Genomic DNA, 22,739 nt, shown 5'->3' on the forward strand with positions numbered 1-22,739 from the left:
AGGAAAAACAGTAACATGTTTAGATCACGTGACATCCAACATACATCTATCCTCAGAATCAGTAAGGCCATTCACATGTCTTAAACTTCAATAAGCTGTCAGCATCCCTGACCATCATTATAGACATTAGACACCCTAAAAAAACCAAGCTGTTGACTCCCAGTTTGTGTATTATCCCAATTGGTGGCAGGAGAAATGAGAGACTGCAAACGGAATTAACTCGAATCCATTTCAAAAACAGAAAAATAAAAAACTCACTTAGATAGCCACATATTTGTTTCAATATACAGTCATGTATGTAATACTACAAACTAAAGATAAAATTAAAACAGATAGATGGGTGCGTGTTCACAGATTTGCAGCCAATAATTCTCAATCCTCTTCAGTATAAACAAGAGTAAAGTAAATGCTGCGTGCAACTGCCTCGAAAGGTTCAGATCAGAAGAATGATCATGTAAAACTCAAGCAACTTATCAATGTTGATGTCAAAGAAGAAAATAATGTATCTGATAAAAAAGATAAAGGTTATAGTACTAGGGTTGTACTCGGGCAGAAACTTTCTTGCTTGGTACATTAGCTCATTCATAAGGAAGGGGAATTTAGGTAAAGTTTGAAAATAGGAAGGTACCTTTTGGTTTGTCACTTCCAAGACTGCTTGTGCACAATCTAAAAGGTCCATTGAAGCCTCTCCTTTACGAACTTTACCTACTAGTTGAGAAAATTGTCCAACAAGAGTTTTGAGCAGAGAGTTGTTCTCTTGAACATTGGCTTTCAACAAGCTATTTTCCTTCTTGAGAACAGACACTTCTTCTTTGTTCTCTTGGACTTGGGTGTTCAACAATCTATTTTCCTTCTTCAGAGTGGACAATTCTTCTTTATCATTCTCCATGAACACGACCGTCTTTTGAACTCTTCCACACCCTTGCTTCTTCTGGACACCATGCACCCCGTAAATGTCCCCCTTTCGAACTCCAAGTCCATAACCTACGGGACGTTTGGGAATCTCTCCATCATTCATGGTGTGCTCAAAAGCTTCATCTTCAAGTTCTAAGTCAGACTTGGAAGGGTTTGCTTGCTTAAATGATTCAAACTTGGCATATGTATCATCCTACACAAATATTAAGATATAAAATATAAGAAGTATTAGTTTACAATAAACGGAAGCACGCTTATTATTTTATTTTATTCTGTACTTATACCATAAATTCTTCTGTGAGTGTGTCTGGTAGAAAGCTTCCATCCTTTCCAATATGAGCTTTTTTCCAAAGAGTTAATAAACTCATTTTTTCTCCATGCTCATCCTCCTAATAATTTTTTAAATGTAAAAACAATCATAGAAAATTTCTACAAGATTAGTTATATATATATTCCAAAAAGATTTTCCTATATATATATATATATATATATATATATATATATATATATATATATATATATATATATATATATATATATATATATATATTTATATTTATGTTAATATTCATGAATCATACATAATCAGCTTGCTTGTTTGCGAAGCTCTTGGAGCCACATCTGTGAAGTTGATTTAGGGAAGCTCGTGCATCTTTCCCAGCTTCTGACAATTTCTGCACTCATATTAAAGAAAAAAAATATTTATCAAAAATACAGAACAAAGATTTATCAGATGTCAATCATTAGCTTCACGAGTTCAATGTATGAAATAAGATTGTACATACAGTGAATAGAATAGAAGAATAGAAGATTGTGTGTTCTGCTGAGTATGAAATAAGTTATACCGTTTTGGCTATTTATAGACTTGATTGGAATGATATGGTACATACAACATACAAAAATAATCAAACCAATTACCATAAGACAAAATTAATTATGTCATCACTTGTCAGCTTTTTTGAATGATGCTATTTGTAAACTAATGACTCCATAGAAATTAATATTATTAAGTAACTTACTTTCCCTAGCTCTGAATGCCAGTGCTTAACCAACTTTATCCATTGATTACTAGTAATTTCGTATGGTGGCTGCAAATTACACATCTCATCGAGAGTCTTGTCATCTGGTTTGTAGTAATGTGACTTGAGCTCGTGTTTAAAATGCCTCCAACTTCTGTTAGCACGCTTGAGGATTTGTTTCTCGTATTAAGGACCATCAGGAATTACAAAGCGTTCCTTTAAGAAAATAGTATCGTGGGTGAGCCTAGGCGTTTACAAGCAGATCCAAAGAAAGAGAACAAAAAAAAGTACTGTTATTTTGAAGGCAGCAACAGAACTATTATGAAGGCATTGTCAGGATTCCCGAACTTAATATATCATACAAGTCTCACAAAGTATGTTATTTCAAGATTTGCAAGAGCTTATGATTAATAAGAACAATTAAATATTAAAACAGTATAGTAGCAAGTATAAGAAGAACAGATGGCATTAATCATATAATTCTATTTTGTTTTATATGCTACTACTTGATTTGTCCTATTTTAAATTGCTTGTAGGTCTTTATTCTGTTGCAACAATAAGACATATTGTACTCAATTGGATGTAAACTAGGTGTTGAGTTTGTGCTTATAAATCTGAGAAACTAAACACCATAATATCCTAGCTTGGATCTGTTTTTTCATAGGTTTTAGGACGTCTAGATTCAGGAGAATACACACCGTCGCAAATTGGAGTTTCAGGTTGGAGATTATGTGTACTTAAAGCTTCAACCATACCGACATGGCTCTCTGGCTAGAAGAATCAATGAGAAGCTTGCTCCCAGATATTATGGACCTAACAAAGTCATACAACGGATTGGCAAAGTGGCTTATAAGCTGCAACTTCCCCCCCACTCTAAGGTCCATAATGTGTTTCATATTTCACTTCTAAAGCCAGCAGTAGGCACCAGCATCACTCCACTCACCCTCCCTCCTCAAATGTCTGCTGATTTGGTTATGGAAGCTGTACCAGAGGCCGTTCTTGGCGTGAGACCCAGTGCTTCTGCCCCACAATCTGACATTGAAGTATTGATTAAATGGAAGGCTCTCCCTGATTTTGAGGCTACATGGGAGGATTACACTTCTCTCTTCACTTTGTTTCCTTCTTTCCACCTTGAGGACAAGGTGGCTGTGTGGGAAGGGGGTAATGCTACATCACGTGCCAGGCCACCTATCAGGTTCACCTACACCAGGAGGTCTAGGAGGAAGAATACTTTAATGTAGAGTGAGCTGGCAGGTGGTTAGTTACTGTCACTAGTGGGTGCGGAAATTCAGGGAGTTGGTTAGAGAAATATCTGTCTAGAGGGAATGTAGCTGACATTCTAGAATCTACTCTAGGATCTATAAATAAAGAGAGTAGGATAAGGAGGTATTCAGAAAAGTGTAAGGTGATAGACTGGGAGACACTACAAAAAAAATGGCTATAGAGGCACATCATTTGGCCGACTTGCCTCTAAAACCCGCTTTTATCATCACATAAACATGGTTGCCTCTAATTATATGGTTTTTAGTGTCAAGTATATTCTGGTGCCTCTAAAGATACATTTCAGCATCAGATGAATGTTGGTTGCCTCTAAAACCATGTTTTTAGCATCACATGAATATTGGTTGTCTCTAAATTCATATTTTTAGCATCACATGAATTTAATTGTCTCTAAAGCCATTTTTTTTAGCATCAACTGTAGTTAGTTGTCTCTAAAGCCATGTATTTAGCGTCACATGACTTTAGTTGTCTCTAAAGCCATTTTTTTCAGCATCAACTGTAGTTAGTTGTCTCTAAAGCCATGTATTTAGCGTCACATGAATTTAGTTGTCTCTAAAGCCATTTTTTCAGCATCAACTATAGTTAGTTGTCTCTAAAGCCATGTATTTAACGTCACATGAATTTAGTTGTCTCGATAGCCATTTTTTTCAGCATCACATAGATTATTGTTGCATCTAAAGATATTTTTTAGTGTCACTTGAATTGTATAAGGGAAAGGGGGACACCATTCCCATGTTAAAACAATTAACTATCACTTAGAGGAAAAAAGCTCTCATAAAACTGGCAATCCCGCCATAACATAACCATTAATTCTACAAAAACAAGGTAATCCAACTTTAACATAACCATTAATTCCATAAACAAGTAATAGAAAGAACTAAACGAATGAAATAAATACTACAAATTTGTGCATCTTTTCTACCAACTTTCAGCTAAAACCATTTATAATCCTTGCATCTTACTCTTGCTGATTTCAAGACTAGAAGCAGCATGTGGTAAATCTTCATCAGGAATGTACTTGCCCCAGAACCAATGTTTTATATATACAAAATCTTTTTAATATGTTAATTTTCTCTTTTACTAAATATATAACGTATTATTTTCTTTATAACAATTTATAGGTTGGTACTATTTAGATAGAATTATATTACAGAACACTAAACTAACAAAATGAAACACAACAATTTCAAGTTGAGACGAACATGGTGTCTGACTCTTCGACGAAGATGGTGGTTGAGTCTTCGACGAGAGACGAGCAACGAGCACCTAGTGAGGATGAGAGGTCGTGGAGAGTCTTCGAGGAGCAACGAGCTAGAGTAAACCTAAAAAATCTGAGTTCGAGTCGTCACCATTGTCGTTGGTTATATTATACTACCCCCGTCCTTTATTAGTTTACCCGTTTTGACTTTTCACATTTATCGATGTAAAACTTTGAGTAATAATATCTCTAATTATATATTTGTAAAAATTATAAAAATTTGATATTCCGAAACTACATATTGAGATGAATCAAACGATCCCACTTGATTATATTTTTCCTTACATATAAAACACAAATGATGGTTAAAGTAACAATGATGAATAATGTTATAAGTCAAATTGGGTAAACTAATAAAGGACGGAGGGAGTATAATATTAGAACATATAAAGAGTCGTTGTACTCCTTACTCATTAGACAAATCAAACAACAACCTACGTAGGATTTGAACCTACAACCTTTGTGCAAATGCGCAATGCTCTACCAATTGAGCTAGTAGGTTATACAGGAGCAAAATTTGTCTAAACAATCTAAGCTAGTAGTTTATACAGGAGCAAATTTTTTCTAATGGAGCTACAAAATATACAACACAAGTAGCAAAGAGCATTGTCTGAATAAACACATTAAGATTTAGAGCAGCTTATTTTAGAACTAGGGACATGCTAACGTCAAAAAACTACCAGAACAATAACCATGAATGATGAAACTATAAATTATATCATTTTAATATAGAAATCTGGTCCTCTAGCAAACTGCAGCTGCTGCGTGCATCATCATCAAAAGACAGCAGGTTCAGCATTGTAATAAGTAAAATGGATAATAATGCATTATGGAAATTCAAGCATTCATAAACAACCAATCTCTAATTAACCTACGAATATTTTTTTCTTATTTGAGAAAATAACCTGAAATCTCTTATAATTAAGCTAATCCATCACTTTTCAATTCACTCCTGAAACAGATCCAACCAAAAGAGCTTGAAACAAAATTGAAATATGAAGTCAGAGTCAAATTCACAAAGAAAGATATATATATAAAAGAACGAAATTAAAGAACAATGGAGTATAATTGCAATTTGATAGAAAACCCATGAGGATTTACGATGGAATAAAACATAAATAATTCAATTATTATAACCTTAGATAATAATTTCAGAGAACAGAAAAAATATGCATATAGATCGTACTTGGTCACTGGCTTTGGATTGATCTTCTCATATAAAGAGTTCTCTGGATTCATTTATCGTAATGGGGAAAAAAATTAACACCTTTTGACAGATTTCATTATGGGAAGAACGATAAAGAGAAAAGTTTCATCAGGTGGGTAGTATTATCTAGTATAGCAGATTATAAACTATATAGTTTGTTTCTTAAGATAATTTCATGATAAACTCTTCTGAATTTATCATGCAGATATCATGATAAACTCAATTTTGACCTCTTTACCATTATTCGTATTCGGGAACGTAGCATCAAATTACCTCTTCACCTTTATTCGTATTCGGGAACTTAGAGCATAAGGCATAACCATCATATCATTTTGACCATAAACCAAAATCAAGTAACTTCAAGTAATCAAATTTCTCATAGGCATTTTATCAAACATCTTGGTTGCAAAAGCAAGAGCACCATATTTAACTTATGCTTTGATCAAAGAAACCAGAAATTCAAATTGGGAATGAAATAAATAGCACCCACTGCCTAAAATTAATAAAATCCAAAATCAAACCAGTGCAATATGAAAAAGAAAAAGAATAAGGAAGAAAAAGAGGAAAACAAGAAAAATTATATAAGAAACAGATGAGTGCACCTCCAGTTCGAATTTTACCTTTATCAACGCTCGAGAATCATCAACTAGGCATCATAAATTTGAATTGGGCAACGCGAATTTGACAGAGTCCCAAGGGAGATGTAGAATATGGAGGTTGAGAACGAGAGATGAGAGATGAATCAGATAGGGGAAGGACTCTAAGGGAAAATAGGTTATGTTCCAGTGAGAGAGTGGGAAGGCGGACGCTGGACAGTGGGTTTTTAACAATTTGGTGTTTGAAGTTTTTTGGGGGGAACTGAAATTTTAGAATTTCACGAAAATTTAGTGGCGCTTCTATGATATTTTACTTAACTGGTGATAAAACGTTACTATTGCAACGGTAGACTATATAATGCAAATGCAACGACATTTTCTATACCATTGCAATTGATATAATATTTGTGTACATATTTTAAGTAGTCGTTACATTGAGTATCCTACTGTAACGGTACTAAAGATCCGTTGCAAGAGCTAAAGCTATTGCAACGATCTCAAATGAACCGTTGCAATAGCTTATTAATCTATTACAACGGCTTACAAAGTGTTGTTGCATTAGACTCTTTTCAACTGCTGCCTTTGTTAAAAAATGTAGTAGTGCCGGTAGTAGCTTGGCGGTGGCTTTGGGACCCAGCTGCGGTGGCCAGAACGGTGACGAGGGTGGCCAGAACGGTGACGAGATAGAGAAAGTTCTATCTCTTTAAATAGAACAAACCCCTATCAAAACTGAAAACCCCTTGGTTGAAGAGCGGGATACTGAAATATTGTAGCGGCAAAATGAAATTAGAAAATGTCTAAGTGCTAGTTGCCGAAATTTAATTTTCCACTTAATTTTTTTTCTAAAGTATATCAAATATTCACCTTGCAAAATTTGGGCATTTTGTCATTATAAATAGAAATATGCAAAAAACTCGTGACTCTTATTTCATATCAATTTTATCTAGCCTTTCGAGTTGCTTAAACTAATTTTACTTCATCCATAACAAAATAAATGTTACACTTTGGAAATTGCATTATTCACCTACTATATTTGACTATGTATTTTTTTATTATAGATAAAATCAACTGCTATTATATGATGTATTGTTGGATTCGTTTTAATGCATACTTTCATGATATTAACTTCTTATAATTTTTACTAATAAACAAGAATAAACAAATAAAGTTATCAATGGTCAAAGTACTGCATCGAAAAACGTAAAAGTCATAGTGTAAATCTATTTTGTCACGGAGAAAGTATATGATTTCAGCATATCGTATTCAATTAAGTAATCAAATATCACTTTCTTTAAACTAGGAAAACATGCAGTATTTTCCACATCACAGCACCTTGTCTTATCTCAATAAACAAACACATTATAGCCTTTGTTAATCGAATAAGTCAATTATACTTAAATATATATGTTTAACAATATGACTTCATTATTAGCTTTGCCAGATGAATTAAAGTTGAGCTTAGCTTATTTGAATTTACTGGAACTAGCTAACTTAATTGACTTGAATTGAACTAATTGATCATAATCATATAAGGCAAGTTAGTTATGAAATAAATACTACTTTGTTTGAGTGTTTAATTGGTAGACATGAAGAATTTAGGAACGATAAAGCTTTTAAAAATTATAATGTAATCTCAAGTTTAGAAAATGAAACTAAATCACAAAATTAGCAGATTTACTTATATAGCTAATAATTGAGTCATTTACATGAAATATAGTATAACAGTATACTTATATTGACGTATTATTGTATCAATGAGGTTTAAGCCATAGGTTTTCTTGATCGATACTTATAGGCTTCATATCAAGATCTTGTTAATAAGCAATAAGATTTAATCAATTAAAATATTGTTAATGTGCAAAAATGATACAGGAATTTAACAAACCTCCTTATATGTTATGATTAGCTTAAATGGGGCATTGTTATGTTGAACTAATCTATTGAGTTACAATGTTCTACATCTGTTGCAACTGAATTAGATGTTTTTGGTTACATGATGAATTTAACTTAAAGTGATGAACTTAAGTATGGTATTGTTATTATCCTGAATTAAACTTAGGGTACTGTCAAAGTAGTTGTTTTGAGTTTCAATATAAATTCAACTTAGAGACGACTAACTTAAACGGAGTATTGTTATATTGAACCGATCTGCTAAGATACATTGTTCCACATTTGTTGCAATTGAATTAGATGCTTTCGTTCCGAAATGAATGCAACTTAGAGATGATTAACTTAAGTAGAAACTAATGTTATTATCTTGAAATAGTTTATCGCCTTACATGTTGATACATCTAATGTAACATCAATTTCTTTCAATTTGACTAAGATACTTAGTTTCAAATTGAATATAACTTGTTAACGATTAACTTAAATGGAGTGTTGTTGTCTTGATTTAACTTATCGATTCAGATAGATATATACCTTGAACCAATCCACTATTAACTTATTTACGTCGATTATATATTTTCAGTTTTCAAATGCATAAAGCTTAATGACCTCAACTTAGATTTAATTTAAAGGTGGTCGATGATTAAAAAAAGCTTAAGCAATGCAACAATTGTTTTCCTCTTTCAATTTTTCTTTTTCTTTTTAGAGTTAGACTTGTACCCATATGGCCAAATCTACAGCAATGTAAAAGATATCTTTACGTTACAGGTTGATCAACGGAGTACTTGGTACAGAAATAGATATGCCTTTTCAACCATTAAAGCTTATATATTTTGGCAGAATCTCTTGCCCCTGACTCCCTGATGATAGTTGTATTGTTGGGCGTTAAAAAAAAAAAAATTTGTGTTGTTTTTTTCCCATAATCTAATACCATCTAAATTATCGAGTAATTTCATAATAAAAATATAGATAATTTGAGTTTTGAATAAAATAATTAATTATAGCTCTAATTCTGACCATGATTGTCGATACGCATACCGCTAATCAAGCTAAATGTGGTCGTCCAGCCCCTAGTTCATTGGAAACTCTTGTACTATCAACAAGGAAACAAAGACATCAAAGCTAAAAATTAAATTAAAACAATTTTTAAGACAAACAAAATTATAGTAGTACTTCCTTTGTGCCCTATTACATATTTAAGTTGACTTCTTTGGTCAAAGTATAATGATTTTTAAAACTTATTATTTTTAAAGGATTTAATGAGATCTAATTTGATTTTTTGAAGTTATCAAATTTTCATTAAAATGTTTAAAGCCCCGTCCGTCAATATTTTGAAAATTTTCGTCAAAAGCTTAAAAGCCCTGCCCAAATATCATTCTGATTTTTCATTCTGGTTTTCAATTAACTCTCATTTCTTCATCTCTCTCTCTCCTAGGTTTTCTCTCTCCCCCTCATTTCCTTCTCATTTCTTCTTCACTATCTATCTCGGAAGAACCGTTGGATTATGTCTGTGGATCTTGAATAAATTTCGATGTAAGGTATGTTATTATGATTTTCGTTGTTTCGAATTTTTGGGCTGATTCTTGTTCAGAATTTTTTCTCAATCTTTTATTCTGATTTGTTGTTCAAATTTTTGTTCATATCTTTCTCTTCAAAATTTTTGCTGCGATTTTTTTCGATATTTTACTTCGATTGTTCGGGTTTTTCTTCTTATCTGTTCGAATTTTGGTTCTAATTTTTTTGTTGAATTTTTCTCGCTTTTTTGTTTCTAATTTCATTTCCATATCTGATTCATGTTTTTTTTGTTTTTCGATTTTTTCTGAGTTTCTCTTTCTTAATTTTCAGTTTTTAAGAACTAACATTTTTTAAGATCTGGGATCAGTTTCGTTTTTAACAACATTTTCTTAATTTTCAGTTTTTAAGAAATAACATTTTCAGTTTTTTAAGATCTGGGATCATTTTCGTTTTTAACAAATTTCGTTTTTCTTTTTTTTCGATTTTATCTTATGTAAGTTTTGGTGGTTATTGTTTGATTTTTGATTTCTTGGGATTTGTATGAGAGTTTTGGTTGTGATTGTTTGATTTTCTGTTTTCTGATTATTTAACTGTTTCTAACTATTCAATGGTGGCGATGGTGTTCAGACATTGGTGGCGGCGGTGGCGGTGGTGTTTAGACGGTGGTGGTGGTGCTACTGGTGGTTGGTCAATGGGATGGGTGTTAGTAGTTGTGCTAATTACCTTAATTTTGTTAATATATTTTCTCTTTCCTGCTTAATTTTTCTGCTTTATGCTTTTATCAATATAATACATCATTCCTAGTTTTCTCCCCAAACAGTAAATGCCCTAAAATTATGGAACTGAGGGGATATTATCTGCTAATATGTTGTGGATTGACTATGTTTTCCAATCACTTAATTCTTGTTCTAGATAGTTGTGTAAACCTACTAGAGGTAGTTTCAAGAAGAGTGTTATTCGATGTTGTAGTACAGCCATGCTATATCATATTTAGAGCTAAAGAAATTAAGCGAAGTGGAACCAGATTGCTGTCTGCAGCCCTGATATTTCAGTTCAGAATGTTAAACACGATGTATATGTTAGAATTAGCTCTGTAATGCCTAAAAATCCGGTTGCAGAGATAAGGACTGGTTCAATTGTACTCTGGCTTAGCTGATTGCTATGAAGAGCATAGGTACGCCTCCCAGGCACCATTTTCCGTACCGGGTATGGGACAGATTCGCCTGGGATTCGTACCCAAAACGAATCTGGGAAGGTGGGTACGGCGGCAAGAATTGGGTACGGGTGGTATGCAAACGGGTACGGGATGGGTACGTTTTTGGAGCTTGAGAAACGTACCCAGTCCATTTATGAAATCTTAATGGGGCAAAATCAGATCAAAGGGTTTTTGGAGAATTTCAAATTCTCTCTCACCTGAACTGAAAACTCCTTCAAAGTTCTTCGTTGCTCCTTGTCGCCGATCGACTCGCCGATCGTCGCCAGCAGTCAGTCCAAGTGCTCGCCGATCATGCTCGAATTGTTCTTTCCTCAGTTTTTTGTCTGATTTACTTTTTTTTTTAGTTGAAGGAGAAGGTGAAAAGTAAGGGTGGTACCGTGGTAAAGCATGAGTCATTAACTCATTAAAGTACAGCTGTACAACATATTTGATTATTTTTCTAGTAAAGCTGTACTTATAGTTCTGCAACCTTCTATTTTCTCTCATAGTCTGACTTATCTAGGAAAGAGGTTATAACTTATGGGTATCCAGCTAACATATTTCTTTTTTCTTTTTCTTTTCTCTTTTTTCTTTTTGACCCCTTATATATTTTATTATTCTAAGAAGGTGCAAAACTTATTACCTAATTTTAATGCTTTTTGTGCAAAAAGATTATATCTAAAAATATTTTTAAGGCAGTATTATTTATTAAATGTATTATATTTATTTACTTTGTTTTTTTGCCGAATCCAAGCCGTACCCGTTTTCGGACCACCCTGTCTTTTCATTATTGTTGAGGGGTTCTCTGTTTTACTACTCAATGCAGTGAATTGAGTTACTTTTGTTAGGAAGGTCCCGATAGTAGGTAACTGTTACTTTGCTGTTCATTATTTGCTTTTTTTCTTTTAGCGAGTCTAAGATATTGTTGTTTTTTGCGTGGTGTTTGCTTTCATATAGGGAAGTAACCTTCTTTCTATACCATAATAACCTAGGATTGCGTTCATATTGATCTTTTTTTTGGGTTGAATTTGCAGATTGAATTGCGTTCAAGTTGAAGTTTTATGTTGAAGATTCAATGAAGGTTGAATGTCGGTTGAAGATGGAATTTCTACATTTTTTTTATTTTTTTTATTTGCTCTTCTGAATGTTTGTATCAATTCGTCAAAATTGTTAGTAATAAGATTATACTTCTAGTTTCCTTTATTAATTTATAATGTTATTTTTTCTTGTTGATGTAAGAATGTGCTTGTAACTGTTATAATTTTTTCAAATTGCGACATCTTCAATTGCAATGATGCTAATAAGCCTCAACATTTTCGAAGCCTATGAGTGTCGTTAATTATTGGTGGCTAAATGTTCGCTGCTCCTTTAGGGAGTCGATAATTTTTTATTTCGATGCTTATAAACGTTAAAAAATCCCAAAAAATTGTTGAAAATGTGGAAATTCTAGTTGTTTAATCTAAAAACATCCTTTAGCGACAAACTTATGGTTGCATTAGATGCAACTTAAAATTAGAGACGAACTTATGGTTGCCTCTAAATATAAATGGCCTTACCACCAATGTAACATGTGTGCCCCAAAAAGGTGGCATTAGGGGCAACCTATAATTACCGACTGGCTTATGGTCGCCTCTAAATGTAAGTGGCTTTAGCAGCACTATAAGTTATGTGCCTAAAAAAGGTGGCATTAGGGGCAACCAATAATTAGCGACAGACATATGGTTGCCTCTAAACAGAAGTGTCTTTAGCGGCACCATAACTTGTCTGCCTCTAAAAGGTGGCATTAGGGGCAACCTATAATTAGCGACGGACTAATTAGAGGCAGCGAGAAAATTGCTTCTAATCACCATTAGAGGCTACAAATATATATTTAGATGCAATTTTAGATTGCCTCTATATGTAGTTTTTTTTTTTTTGTAGTGAGAGCTCACATTCCTCTCGAATGAGTGTGATTGTAATTGGTTCACTTCTTTGGTAAATCAATACAATATCTATCTGGTGACCATAATTTTGGTTAATATTAATTAATTGATCTTTAGCTGTGGGTAATTCGTAGCGAAATGTAACCAGTTAAAAAGTACTACTGACACCATAATTTCAACCCAGTCGTAAGATCTAAAAATCAAGTAAGAACAAACAAAATTGACAAAAGAAATTGCTCCCCTAACATGATTTTTATCCCCAAATCAAAAGAATAAAGAACCTGGTGATTGAGGAGCTTAAGCAATACTTTAAGCCTGAGTTTTTAAATAGGTTAGATGATATGATTGTGTTTAGGAAGCTTACAAAGTTGGAAGTCAAGGAGATTGCTGATATCATGTTGAAGGAAGTTTTCAGGCGGCTTGAAACCAAGGGCATTAATATTCAAGTGACTGAGAGTTTTACACAGAGAGTAGTTGAGGATGGTTATAGTCCAAGTTATGGAGCGAGGCCGCTTAGGCGAGCTATCATGAGGCTTTTGGAGGATAGCATGGCTGAGAAGATGCTTGCAAGAGAAATTCAAGAAGGTGATTCAGTTATTCTGGATGTTGATTCTAGTGGAAATGTCATTGTGCTTAATAGTAGTAATAATAATTCCAGCTTGTTTTCTGAGTTGCTTCCAGTGTGAAGTTTAAATGTATAGTAAAATCTTGAATTCTTTGGTATTTAGTTAGAGACATGCTGGTCGTATTTCATCCCTCCAACAATTTCTCAATGTTATTCTTTCATTCAAAAATTAACAGTTGGTGCAAATATAACTTGTCTCTTATATGTATTTGTTTCATTCAAAAATAAACAGTTGGTGCAAATATAACATGAGTTGGTGCAGGTCCCATTGTTATACGCAGATGCTGTGATCGGTACCAACGGTGCTACTATAAGCTAAACCGACGAATTAGTAAAAACACCAACGAATTCCATCATACTCAAACACACAATGACACAAACATGATAAAATCCAGCCAAATCCCAACCTAACACACATAAATGCGCGAAAATGAGTAAGAAGAAGAATCAAATATATACTTACTTTGACCTCCTCTACCAACATAGCTTTCAGCTTCTTATCGACGTTATGCCAATTCACTTCTCCAACTGGACAGTAGGTCTTTACCTTTGCAATGCTACCAATGAATCTGACCAAGATATCTCCACCTTTCCTAAGAGGTTGGTAAATCGTTGAATTCTACACAGTATTTAACGCCGTCATTACTCCACACACTGATTGTCGGAATAGGACCACTCACCAATGTGATGTTACCTTCTGCATCTGCATAGAGCGAGACAAATAATGGGATGACGTTGCATAAAAACATATTAGAATAGCATAAATAGATATAATAGATACCAATATAAGTTAAAATCCTAGTAGACCATCAAGGAAGACATTACCCTTTGTCATAACCTCTTCCTTCGTATCAAATTGAACATTTGAAGGCCAATCTGGATATGATGTTGACCGTACAGATTTTGATGTTCTCGACTTCATTAATGATTCTTCACCCTCGTTTTGCTTTGTTGGCTTACGGGATTCTGATGGGTTAAGAGTGAGATAGTAGGGAGTTATGACTAGAAGGCGACCTACTAGGTGGGATAGGATCAAAGGAATTAGAAGGGATTTTGAGCGCGGGGTACTAGTAGATGGGTTGAGAGATGCTCGAATATGACCAGAAGAAGGATGTGGGATTTTGAGCGATTTTGATGTATTGGTAGAAGGGTTGAGTGGTGGGATATGACCAGAAGAAGGATGAGGGATTTTGAGCGGTTTTGATGTATTAGTAGAAGGGTGAGTGGTGGATATGACAGAAGAAGGATGAGGGATTTTGAGCGGTTTTGATGTGATAATAGAAGGCTTGAGTGGTGGGTATGAGTAGAAGAAGGAGGAGGGATTTTGAGCGGTTTGGATGTATTAGTAGAAGGTTGAGAGTGGGGATATGATAGAAGAAGGATGAGGGATTTTGAGCGGTTTGGATGTGATATTAGAAGGCTTGAGTGGTGGGGTAAGAGTAGAAGAAGGAGGAGGGATTTTGAGCGGTTTGGATGTATTAGTTGAAGGGTTGAGTGGTGGGTATGAGTAGAAGAAGGAGGAGGATTTTGAGCGGTTTGGATGTGATAGTAGAAGGCTTGATGGTGGGTATGAGTAGAAGAAGGATGAGGGATTTTGAGCGGTTTGGATGTATTAGTAGAAGGGTTGAGTGGTGGGATATGACTAGAAGAAGGATGAGGGATTTTGAGCGGTTTTGATGTAATAGTAGATGAACCAAGAGGTGAGATATGACCAGAAGAAAGATGAGGGATTTTGATTGGTTTTGATGTAATACAAGGTGGGTTTTTCCATATAGCTAATGGTTTGCTAGTTGTTGCACTTTCTGTATTCAAACATGGAGACATAACCTTTGTTGTGATGGCACTTGGTGGGTAAAATGGTCCAAATTTAACATTAGAAGGAACCTCATATGGCTGTGATTGAAGGATTTGTTTTTTGTTTGGTTGTGATGCATTTTCGGTCGAAGGACAGCTGTGTGCAGCAGCAGCACCTGGTGACTGCGAAGACAATGAACTGGACTGGTCATCTGCATGTACGTCCCTCGTTCTCTTCCCTCGATAAGTTATAATATATCCTTGCAAGACAAAAAACAATAATGATCAAGCCCTTCTGAAAACTACTATAATATTTAAAATGAAGCAAAATTACAATTTACATCTACATTATTATCATAGCTTCAGATTATGACGATAGGAAAAGATAAGGCTAGCATCGGCCTGTATGATGCATTGAATTTGAAGCTTGAAATTATTAGCTATTGGCTACAGGGAATCCAAAGATTTTAGCACAGCAGATCCAGTTTTTGTTTCTCCAGCACCATGTCAGAAAACTAATTCGACTACAAGTTTGTTAGTAATAATTGCACTTTCAGCTTTAGGTGAACCTTTAATAGTTTCACAAAGGCTTTACGTGAACTTAATGAAACTTGAAAGTGATTTTCAAATGTGAAAAGAATAGTGTCGATGCTATATTTAGAGACTTAAATAACGTTGTAGACATCTACACAGACACATTGGTACATTACTACATCTAATAAGGTGTGTAAAGTGTTTCGGATCCCCCAAAGTAACTGGAAATTCTAAATAGTTTAAACAGTAGAGCAAATTATTTTCTCTATCATATGAATTATGCACTTTTTGGTTATGTACAGGGCATACGTAATTTCTTTTCTAGAGTCTGAATAAGATTAAAAAGTATTAGGAAGTACTCTAGGATCATTATAGCATGTAAGCCTAAATGTGAGGAAATATGTATTTTATCAATTAAAAGAATAAAAATTCTAAGCAACAGAATAGTACCTTCCAATTAGACCTGACAAAGGGCCACTTGTTATCCTGTAAATGCATATGCAACCATAGTGCCTCAGAATAAACTATACATAGCTTTAAAACCATCATTTTGGAGACTGTATATAACATTATCACATCATCTTTTCTTACCCACTCGAAATTCCACCACCAGCCGAGAAACCTCCACTCACACGCTCAACCACATTCATTACCAAATCAACCTTACCAGTGTCTGAAATGTTGGAAGAAAAAGAAACTGATTAGATTAGGGGAAATTTGATTCATCCAGAGAACAAGACAGATGTAAATATCCAATCCAACACCACAAGTATCTTTATAATGCATAATCAACACAATGGTCTCTAAAGTCTGAAGTAATGAACTACCACCAACTGGGAAACGAAAATAAAGCGATAATAGAAGCCAAACAATTCGGTCAACAGTATGGGAATATATCATATAATAATGGTAACTTAAAGATCAATTAAAGCCTATGCTCAAGGGGAAGAGGGTCTCTCCTTAATCCAGCTAATAAACTGAAGGCCAACAGATCAATTGGCCTACATTAAGAAACTCAGACCTGAGGCCATGTATAAGAGATAGAGAGTTGACAGTACAACAATCTCAAACTGCTATTTAAAGCATTATTACTTGTTTATACATGATGTACACATGCTTTACTAGGAAAAAGAAGAGGTTCTTTAAAAGATCAAAGGTGTCAACGTCAAAAACTCAAACAAACTCATTATATGAAGTATCATATGAAAATTTCTATTTCCCTCGACCAACTTATCCGAAGAACAGTTTAAAGAGTTCTCATCATAGTAGCTATGCTATAAGCCTATAATAATATGGTTTTGTTTTCCCATAATGATAGCAAGAACTTAATTTTTTTTAATCCAATCTTAGTTCCTTTAATTAACATGCTAACTTAAAACACAGAAAAACAACAATAATCTCCAATCTGAACAACAGAGCATGAAGCAATTAACCAAAAAATTAACAACAAAGCCTAATTAAGTGGCTTATACTATAAATCGATACAATACGACATCAATAATCAATATCCTCAGCAAAGCTTTCACCCAATCAAAATAATCCACAACATATCACATTCATTTACATAATTTTTAAGTAGATATAGAGTGAAATAAAGAGGGAAATGCAAACAGAGGAATAATAAGAAAGATAAATGTGGAGTAGACAAAGTAGTACCATTAAATAAAAGTTAAGAACTCGAATCCAAAATCAAAACATAAATCCACAAATGAACAATGATAAAATTCTAAAAACCCAAAACCCTTCTATTCTAGAATCTCGTCATTCTCGGGTATATCAAACAAGTCCCTGGGCTTAGTCTTAATTACGTGCAACCATCTTTTTTGTATCTCATCCTCGACATAAAAAACTTGTTTTGCTTGAGAAGAGAAAACAAATGGATCATCATGCAAATTTCGACCAGTGTGCATCAACTTCGAGAAGTTGACAGTAACTCTGCCACTTGGGTATGTTTTAAAACCCCTACGAATGTCAACCCAGTCACAACGAAACATTACAACCCTAAATGAATCATAGTAATCAAGTTCGAAAATTTCTTTCAGTTTTCCATAATACTCTTGGCCATCGGCTTCAACCATCACTCCAGAATTTTGTGTCTTCCGAAATCGTTCACGATCCACGGTATCAAATTTATATCCATTAATAATGACGCTTTTCATCGTTTTACCGCGATTGCTTGAACCACCGGCCAATGCTTTTCTCAGCTTTCCTTCTACTGTGATATCATCTAGGTTATGGATCTATAATTCCAGGTAAAATATTTAGTTAAACTTTGATTGATATATAAAATAATTAAGGCAACCCGAAATTTTAAAGCATATAACCTGGTTTTGCAACCAATCGGAGAATTCATTAAGTCTCCATTGATTTTCAATATATTCATTCGCCGCAATTTCGCCCACTCGATGCTCTTGCCGCTTTACTTGGAGGAAATCACTTAAGAATTTGAAAAAAAAAATTATTGTTAAAGTTATAATTAATACATTCACTAGATAACCAATAATGGTACTTACTCAAACACTTATTTCATCTCATCCGAATGAAGTAAAACATAGCGATGTGCTTGCTTTAAACTTTTGTCATCAAGACGAACATTTTCTCTCTTTCCAATTACGCGACAACTTGAGTTGTATAGATAGTTATTGATGTGTGGAACCCCGTCATCATTTCTTTTCGGTTTGTTGAACATGGTCTCAACACTTTCTAAATATCTCGAGCAAAATGTAATTGTCTCCCATAAAAGGAATCCTTCGGCTATAGACCCTTCAGGTTGTGCTTTATTGCTAACATGAGATTTCAAAAAGGCCAAGTACCTTAATATATATGAAGATTGTGAGTATGAAATAGATAAGAGAAGATTTGACGATGGATTTTTATATAAAAAAATTAACAAATTAAAAGAAAATTTGAAATTAGAAATAATGACCTTTCAATAGGATACATCCACCTGTAATGAACAGTTCCATCGAGTTTAACCTCATCCACTAAATGAATTAGTAGATGAACCATAATTGTGAAAAATGTTGGGAGGAACTCTTTCCCCATCTTACAAAGGGTCAGCACAAGCTTCCTGAATTTCCGATGGTTTTTTTTCTCGTAATCTCGTCGGTGCAATTCTGGCACTTTTCTTGATTTCTCGTTGTTTTTTCCATTATGGATGAAATCTAGCTTATTGTTGCGAGTAATGGTTGCTGGCGTTGAAATCGCACTTTCCAGATTGGGTTAGGAGAACCTTCTCTCATTTTTTTTGGGTTTATTGTTCTTGCAATTCTTGGTGTACGGTTGAAGTAATTTTTCAAAATGTTGAAGTTTTTCTTTTTGGTGAAATTGGATGAATAGTTGGAGCAAATTTTGGTGTATATTTGGTTTATTGTTGATGTGATGATGTTGTTGCTATGTTGGGTTTGTTGTTACTGTGATGATGTTGTTGTGGTGATGTTGGGTTTGGCACGTTCTTTGTAGTTTTGATGTTGTTATGATGATCGTTCATGTTTGTTAGGTTCTTAAATTCTATTTGTTTGATGTTGTTATGAAAAGTGAACACGTTTCCCTCACGTGACTTTAAGTTACCTGAAAATTGAATTCAACTCGTGAAAGTTACTTTTTACACCTGTCAATAACCGAAACCCATTTTAGTGACAGTTTTTTTTTGGTAGTCAGTATAGTGAAATCACCAAAAACCATACTAACCCATCCTAGATAAGCCAAAGACTTATATCAACCTAGGAAAAAAGACATCAGTAATCCAATAGCTTACTCATACAAGTTTTCTATTCACATTCTACTACTGCACTACATTTTCGAGGTATACAATATAAAACTCTATGTCTCACTATATGTTGAATGCTATTCGCAGTATTATGTGTTCGAATAAGAGTTTCGCAAAGGCAGAAAAAGATGACTTTCAAGGCTGTGCCGTGATAGGAGATCACTGACTTGAAAGCAATTACGGCCCGACAATGGTGGTTATCGATCTTGGCCGGAATGCTCCCCAAGGTTTACACAGCAGCTAAGAATGCCACCACTAGCAAACTGAGCTTTAGAGAATAGCACGAAAACCCAGGAATAGAGAAGAGTGTTTGTGTGTGTGTCTGACTGAACAGAAGGCACTGATTTTATAGGGAAAAATCAGGCCAAAAACGGGCAACAATCAAGACATAATTAATTGGGCGGATAATTAGGGATTGCCATGAATAATGTAACGGTCAAAACGTTACAAAATTCCAGCAGCCACACACGCATAGCTCCCGGGTCCAAAACTTTAGTTAAGTTAAGTTTATTCCCCAAAGCCCATGGCCCATGGCCCTGGCCCGGGCGGGCGGCGCGCGTGTGATAGCAAGCCCAAACCAAACATATCATCCAACCACAAAAGCATCTCTAGTCACAACTCAATAGATGGAAGGAGGGAGGAAGTATATAAACATGAAGAAATTCCCTCCCACAAGCAATGTGGGACAAACAAGAAAATGAGCCAAGGCTTTTCCAAGCCTTAACTCCAACATTATGTATACTATTTACTTGCTGCTGCTAATAAGTTGTATTTCTCACTATCCAAGCATGTTAAGCAACAACTTATATATATATAGAAGTAATCAAGACCCCCTTTCTTCTCTTAGATCCTTTAAAACATCTTATGATCCACATAAGTTATTGAGGGATAGTTCTCCGCCTATAAGTAACCCCTATCAATTCCAAAATTTGTACCACGACTCGCCTCGCTGTATGTACACTCAAAGAAAAGATAGGAATATGTTTCATATGTAGAAGCACAAATACAACAAATTCTATCAGGGATGATACCATGTTTGAATAATTTCTCTTTGGTCTGCAATCTACTCTGAACACCTAACCAAGAAATGACTCTGTGTTTAGGTAATGCCATTCTGTGCCAAACCCCATGCACCCAGTTCATTTCATCTACCTATGTAATGAGAAGCTTGTAGACTCTATTGATCGAGTACTTTGTATCTTGCTGCCATGTCTGCATATTAACCATACTCAATACATGCTTCACTTTAAAAATTTCCTTTACAATCCAACTGGCATTTTATGAAAGCTCCACCAATTCTGATCCTTAATATAAATGGAATGAATTGATTTAACCCATAAGTCATGTTTTTTATGCCACTATGCCAAACTAATTTACCAACAACAGTTAAATTCCATTTGGCAATATCTCTAAAACCAATTCCTTCCATCTTCTTAGGAGAACAAACCTAATCCCACTTTATATAACCATTTTTAATCCTATTTGCCTGACCACTCTAAAGGAAATGTCTACTGATGGCATTGATTTCCTTGATAACAAAAGGAAGGATGACAAAAATTTGGGCCTAGTAGCTCTGAACACTCATCAGTACTGAGTTGATTAATTTAGCCCTACATGTAAAGGACAGGTTTCTAGTACTCCAAGACTTGATTCTAAGCACCATTTTTTCCACCAAGACTTCACAATCTGCAACAGATATATATTTTTATTGCTGATTGGTACCCCCTAGGTACCTAAAAATAAGTTGCTCTTTAGTAAAACTAGAGAATTGCATTATTCTGTTTGCATCAACATCATTCATGCCACTGCAGTATATGACTGATTTGGCATGATTTTCTTGCAAGCTTGATGTTTTAGAAAAAGTTCCAAGCCTTGGAAGAGAAGATAAACTGACTTAACATCTCCTTTGCAGAATAACATCAGATTGTCTACAAGGCAAAGATGATTTAAGTGCAGAGAGGCACAACCCTTCATGAACTTAAACTCTTGTATTGCTCCATTATAATGCATGACTCTAGTTAAGTAGTCCATACATATCACAAAGAGCAAGGAAGACATGGGGTCCCCTTATCTCAATCCTTTCTTTACAGGAAAGAAACTCTCAGTACTCCTATGGTAGTGGCAGAGCTAATATGGGTCATGTGGGGTCACGTGGCCTCTCGGATTTTTAAAAAAAAATTAAGGATTTTTCGTAAAAAAAAAAGAAAGGGAAAATTCCTCAGGTACCCCTGAAGTTTGACGTAATTCCCAAATTACCCCCACATTTGGGGAATTCCTCATATACCCTTGAGGTTTGTGTTTCAGCTCAAAATACCCTTATTATGGACAGAACCCTTACACCGTTAGGTTTTCCATCTCTCTCTCCCCAATTTTCTCTCTCCTCCCATTCCCCCACCCACTGTCAACCCCCCTCCTCCAGCCGGAGGCCAACAGCCGGCGACCACCACCCACTTCGGCACCAGTGACCCTACTCTCTTCACTTCGCCGGCCAGACCAGCAGCATCCCCAGCGAACCCACCCTCTTCCCTTCGCCGGCCAGAACAGCAACACTTCCTGGCGACCCCACCCTCTCCCTTTCCCCCACCCTAGCCCTCCTTTTCCTCATTCTCGATTCCCCCACCCCACCTACCCCGACACCACACCCTCTCCCCTTTCCCCCTATCGGGAACGACACCCCTTCTGTGTCTCCCATCTTGAGTCGACCCCCTCCCGTTCCCCACCCAGATACGGCCACCCGCCAAACCCTTTAACCCCCCCTCGAAACCACCCTAGGCTGCTAATCTGTTATTCTGGCTGGCACCAACATTGAGGGTAAGGGAATCAGGAATGGGTAAGGGAGGGGGTAGTGTCGCCGGCACCGGAGTGAGGGAGGAGGGGTTTGGCAGTAGGTGGCAGAATGAGAGGAGAGAGAAAATCAGGGAGAGAGAGAAGGAAAACCTGACGGCGTTAGGGTTCCGTTCATAGTAAGGGTATCTTGAGCCCAAACATAAACGTCAAGGGTATCTGTGGAATTTCTCAAATGTGGGGGGTAATTTGAAAATTACACCAAATCTCAGGAGTACCTAAGGAATTTTCTAAAAAAGAAAAGAATATTAAATCAGCGAAACAAGTCACCCTATTAAAGATGAATAGGTTCTAGCAGCCTGTATTCTTGTCAGTCTAGTTGTCTACTACTTTTGGTCCACTTGCACACTTAGTTTATTTTTATTAATTGAAGTGGTC

General features: G+C 35.3%; 1 protein-coding gene across 1 annotated transcript; it reads left to right on the plus strand.

Moving 5' to 3' along the window:
- Nucleotides 1–2,890: 2,890 nt before the first annotated feature.
- LOC130590218 (chaperone protein ClpC, chloroplastic-like) lies at nucleotides 2,891–13,548 on the plus strand. The gene is made up of 2 exons (XM_057392255.1): nucleotides 2,891–3,129; nucleotides 13,067–13,548. The coding sequence occupies exons 1-2, from the start codon at nucleotides 2,891–2,893 to the stop codon at nucleotides 13,479–13,481; spliced, it is 654 nt and encodes a 217-aa protein (XP_057248238.1). The 3' UTR covers nucleotides 13,482–13,548.
- Nucleotides 13,549–22,739: the final 9,191 nt, after the last annotated feature.

This window comes from Beta vulgaris, chromosome 9, assembly GCF_026745355.1.
Source record: "Beta vulgaris subsp. vulgaris cultivar EL10 chromosome 9, EL10.2, whole genome shotgun sequence".
Lineage (NCBI taxonomy): Eukaryota > Viridiplantae > Streptophyta > Magnoliopsida > Caryophyllales > Amaranthaceae > Beta > Beta vulgaris.

Excerpts from the sequence above, each read along its gene's own strand:
- LOC130590218 (XM_057392255.1), top strand. The coding sequence starts at position 2,891 with ATGTCTGCTGATTTGGTTATGGAAGCTGTACCAGAGGCCGTTCTTGGC. Across the intron at positions 3,130-13,066 it reads CGTGCCAGGCCACCTATCAG|AATAAAGAACCTGGTGATTG; the intron begins GTTCACCTACAC and ends CCAAATCAAAAG.